The 4,845-nt window shown below is 49.1% G+C and overlaps 1 protein-coding gene across 1 annotated transcript in view; it reads right to left on the reverse strand.

Moving 5' to 3' along the window:
- LOC107109638 (microtubule-associated protein tau-like) overlaps positions 1-4,407 on the reverse strand; it is a gene marked incomplete at its 3' end in the record, with an annotated part of 94,733 nt that extends 90,326 nt beyond the window's left edge. Inside the window, exon 1 of the mRNA XM_015410310.1 lies at positions 4,382-4,407. Coding sequence (XP_015265796.1) covers positions 4,382-4,407 — 26 coding nt within the window. The remainder of the gene's footprint in view (positions 1-4,381) is intronic.
- Between the last annotated feature and the right edge of the window lie 438 nt (positions 4,408-4,845).

Raw genomic sequence — 4,845 nt, forward strand, 5'->3', positions numbered from 1 at the left:
GCGTTCCCCCCCCCCGCCGCCGCTGTCCTTTGTCTTTGCAAAAAAGGCGAGCGCGGCTGCGGGAGAGGCGCGGGGGGCGCGCCCGGGAGCCTTAGGATGGCACGTGGGAGCGCAGCCGGCGGGGTTGGCTGCAGGTACTAGAAATGCAAGCCCGGTGCGGAAGCGGGAATAAACGGGAGTTCGGCTTCAAGGTGCCGGCTGGACCCCTGCTTTATTCTAACGAGAGGGTGGCCAGGGGTGCACGCTTTTTTTTTTTTTTTAGAGGGCATGTCGCCTCCTCTTGTGTGTGTCCCTCCTCTTTGGGGCTCTTGTTATAAAGACTGGTGCAAAGGTCCTCTTCTGGGGCTGGGAGGTGAGGAATATATTCCTTTAGTGAGTAGCAATGATCAGCGCTTTAAATAGGAGGCGTCTTTAAAAGGAGCTTTGTCACGCCTAGCGATCACTCTTTTGGAGTAGTCAGTTGGGAAACATCTCCTGGGGTTTTTTTGGTCTTCCGAAGGTGGCAACCATAGAACTGTAACGCTTTCCTCTGTTATATGTGTTTAATTGAAATCTGACTGCACTTATTAAACAAATGATCGCTTTTGGAGCAGGCTATATGTTTACTGTGTGGGGAGAGAGCTGTGTAAAAGGAGGCAAGGCACGCTCTGGGTGATAAGCCAAAGCAGCCTGCCGGCTTTTGTAACAGGTTACCCTACGTAACAGTTCAAAATGGACTTCGCCATATCTGCAGCGCATGAAATGGCTGGCTGTGTGTGTGCTAGATAATGCTACACAGTCCGATCAAGTGTGTGTCTTTATGTCACTGTAAGCCCCCCTGAGTTTACAGCCAGATTCTTGTGTGTAGGATAGCAGCCTCCGTTCCTCCTGCATGTGCATGCAAAAAGCAACATGCGTTAGATCCCCGGGCACACAGAAATGCAACATCAGGACTCTTTTTGGCTCTTTTGGGCTTGAAACATCAGGAATGGCAACTCTATGTATATATGTCGCTGACACATTTTAAAAAAATATTTTCCCCCAAATGTAAAATAGGCTGCACCCCAGAATCGATTGCTCACATCTTGCTCAGCTGTGAATTTTATAATAGAATTTGGGATGTTCTAATCAGCCCCTTTCTGCACAATAAGCATAGTCTATCTGAAGAGAGACTTATATGTTTCCTTTTATCAGATCTTCGCCCTCACATTACTTTCTCAGTAGCGCGATTTCTTTCTATCGCTATAAGGGTAAGAGAATATAAAGTCAAAGCCCCGGTGGATTGACTGTTTATATTTACATAATTTTGATATGCATTTTAAAATATGATCCATGCTGTATTTTATCTATGCTAATAAAGGTTTTTTGGGGGGAAATGAAAAAAAAATAGGCTGCACAAAAATTGGGCCTCACCCTCCTAAATAGGGACAGTTGGATGATGTAGCACCTTACAATAAGAGATAGCGAACTAAGGCTGCGGTCACACGGAGCAGTAGCCACGCTAGAGAGACGGAAGATAGGCAGATTTTCCGGGCGCGATCTCACCGCCACATCTGGGAAGCGTAGAGCTCCCGTGGCTCAACCGAGGCTTCCCTCTGAAGATGTGCGGCAAAAAACTAGTACCTCGGAAATACTAGTTTCCGGAAACCGCGGAGCAAGGGCGGGCGTCTGATCGCGTTTCCGGTGGCATCCGGCGGCCGCCCATGTCCCCTCGCAAACAGGTCATTTTTTCCCCCAAGGCTCCACGGATGCGCACAAGCACCCAACGGAGCATACGCACACTTCAGTTTTAAAAAGTTAAAAAAAAAAAACGTTTGCCGCCCCGCCCCGCTTCTTTGCCTGTGATGTGATCGGCACCTCCCCCCTAGCCACGGGACCTCGACGGGACCTCAACCAGACGTCTGATCTCGCCGTCGCGTGTTAGTTTGCCCCGGGGCAAACAGCCACGCTTCCCCCCCGCATTTTCCAGCCCGTGTGACCGGGGCCTAAGTACAGCTATGAACTGGCAGGTGGCATCTTTGTAAGGGTAGCCATCACCCTTAAGGCAGCAGATTTTTGAAGTAAGCACCAGTTTCTGAAGCCAAAGCAACATTTTAAAAAATCTGCACAGCCGCCAATCAAACCTCAAGTAGACAATCAGAAGCCTTGCTGGGCAAAAGCCCTATCTGGCCCCACCCCCTTCCTCAAAACATCTGGGGCCACCATGGCGCCCATGAGCACCACGTTGGGGATTCCTGGTCTAGAAACTAGGAAAAGAATTGGGACCTGGAGGGCAGGTCAGCAGTGGAGCTTTCCAGGCAGCCGCCAGACAAAAGCAAGCTGCAGGGGATGTTATCCTGCCTGCAGCAGAAAAACTTTATAGAATCCCTGGTTGCCCCACTGTGATGGACAGGAGGCTGTCCTGCCCCTGGAAGGGGAAACAGCCACTCTGCTGTTTCATCCCGAAGCCAAAGTGCTTTGCCTAAATCCATTCAGTAATCAGCACATCGTCATGCAGGAATATGCAGAGGGTTTGTTAAGAACATAAGAGACGCCAATGTTGGATCAGGCCAAAGGCCCATCCAGTCCAACACTCTGTGTCACACAGTGGCCAGAAATACCAGTGCCATCAGGAGGTCCAGCAGTGGGGCCAGGACATTAGAAGCCCTCCCACTGTTGACCCCCCCCTAGCACCAAGAAGACAGAGCATCACTTGCCCCAGAGCCCCTATCTATACCTTGTGGCTAATAGCCACTGATGGACCTCTGCTCCATATGCTTATCTAATTCCCTTTTGAAGCCGTCCATGCTTGTAGCCTCCACCATTTCCTGCGGCAGTGAATTCCATGTGTTCATCACTCTTTGGGTGAAGAAGTACTTCCTTTTACCCGTTCTAACCCGACCGCTCAGCAGTTTCATGGAGTGCCCACGAGTTCTTGTATTGTGAGAAAGGGAGAAAAGTACCTCTTTCTCACAATGTTGTTGTTGTTCAGTCGCACAGTCGAGTCCGACTCTTTATGACCCCATGGACCACATCACACCAGCCCTCCGTCATGCTCTGAAGTCTGCTCAATTTCATATTCGTTGCATCGATAACACTATATAACCATCTCATCCTTTGCCGTCCCCGTCTTCTTGTACCTTCAATCTTTCCCAGCATCAGGGTCTTCTCCAGTGAGGGCTCCCTTCTCATTGGGTGGCCAAAGTATTTGAGCTTCAGCTTCAGTATCTGGCCTTCCAGGGAACAGTCAGGGTTGATTTCTTTTAGGACTGACTGATTTGATCTCCTTGCAGTCCAAGGGACTCTCAAGAGTCTTCTCCAGCACCATAATTCGAAACAATCTATTCTTCGGCGCTCAGCCTTCCTTATGGTCCAACTCTCACAGCCATACAGTACTACTGGGAATACCATCGCTTTGACTATATGGACTTTTGTTGACAGGGTGATGTCTCTGCTTTTTATTATTCTTGTCTAGGTTTGCCATCACTTTGCTCCCAAGGAGCAGGCGTCTTCTAATTTCATGACTGGGGTCACCATCTGTGGATGCCAGGAACGTATTTTTTTAAAAATCAACACATGGTAACTTTATTCAGGAGACAGATTCAGGTGGGTAGCCATGCTGGTCTGAGCCCCCACCTAAATCTTGTAATTAGGCAAAGTGGCTACGGCCTAGCTCTGAGAAATAAGGTGGGTGTGGCTCCAGAGCACACGCGGTGGTCCTTGCACTCCCAAGGACCCTGTCGGCACGCACAGGTAGAATCAGTCTGCAACTATCCATCACAGAAGGACAAGCAGGCGCTTCCGACACCACAGGTACCGGGTCTGCACTCAGCTTGGCCTCCGATTAGGAACGAATGATGGGGAAAAGTTATCAGCAAAGAACCTTGCAAAAACATCACACCTGAGGGCCAAATTGTCATCACTGACAGGGTCTGGTGTTATCAGGTCGGGAACCACTTTAAACAATTGAGCTGGGCGAGGCTCTGCTGCCGCAGTGGTGGCAAGGAGAAAGTCTTCTTTGCTGCCATCACCGCTGCCTCGTTGGCCTGCAGATCGGCTCTATGATCCGCTCCCTCTGATCCACCCCAGGTCTTCCACCAACAGGGTGCCTGTGGTGGGGAGGGGAAGGGAAAGGAGTTTGTAAGCCGCTCTGAGACTCCATTGGGTAGTGAAAGGCAAGGTATAAATCCAATCTCTTCTTCTTCTTCAAGAGCAGTTTCTGTCAGAGCTCTCTCAGCCCCACCTACCTCACAGGGTGTCTGTTGTGGGGAGGGGAAGGAGTTTGTAAGCCGCTCTGAGACTCCCGTGGGTAGTGAAAGGCGGGGTATAAATCCAATCTCTTCTGCTGCTGCTGCTGCTGCTGCTGCTGCTGCTGCTGCTGCTGCTGCTGAAATTTTTCAGAATGTAATCCAGGAAACCTCACCTGGTGTTCAACCTCAGGGATGACATTCTTGTGTTCAGGACAACTCAACAGGAACCCGATGACAGACGTGACGCTGTTCTACTTTACCTACAATAATGTAATCTCACATTCCATTCTGAGAAGTACAACTATAATGATAAATTAGATTTATTTGTATAGGTTTTCTCTGCCAACTGTTTTACTCTGTCCTGATCCAAAGTAAGTGGCAGCCGTACAGGAAGTGTCAGGCCCAAACACTTCATTTGAATTCAGAAGTTTACTTGGCCTTGTTACATACTGTGGACATTTCATTCCCAGCCTCACAACCATCACTCATCCCTTCTGAGAGCTCACAAGCAAGAATAAAGTACGGGAGTGCACAACCAACCATCAAGCAGTCTTAACTTGCCTGAAGACATCTTTCTCTAGTAATATAACAATGGCATACTTTGATCAAAAGAAAAACACTGACCTTATAGTGGATG

The sequence above is a fragment of the Gekko japonicus genome, unplaced genomic scaffold (assembly GCF_001447785.1).
Source record: "Gekko japonicus isolate JY-2015 unplaced genomic scaffold, Gekko_japonicus_V1.1 scaffold1360, whole genome shotgun sequence".
Lineage (NCBI taxonomy): Eukaryota > Metazoa > Chordata > Lepidosauria > Squamata > Gekkonidae > Gekko > Gekko japonicus.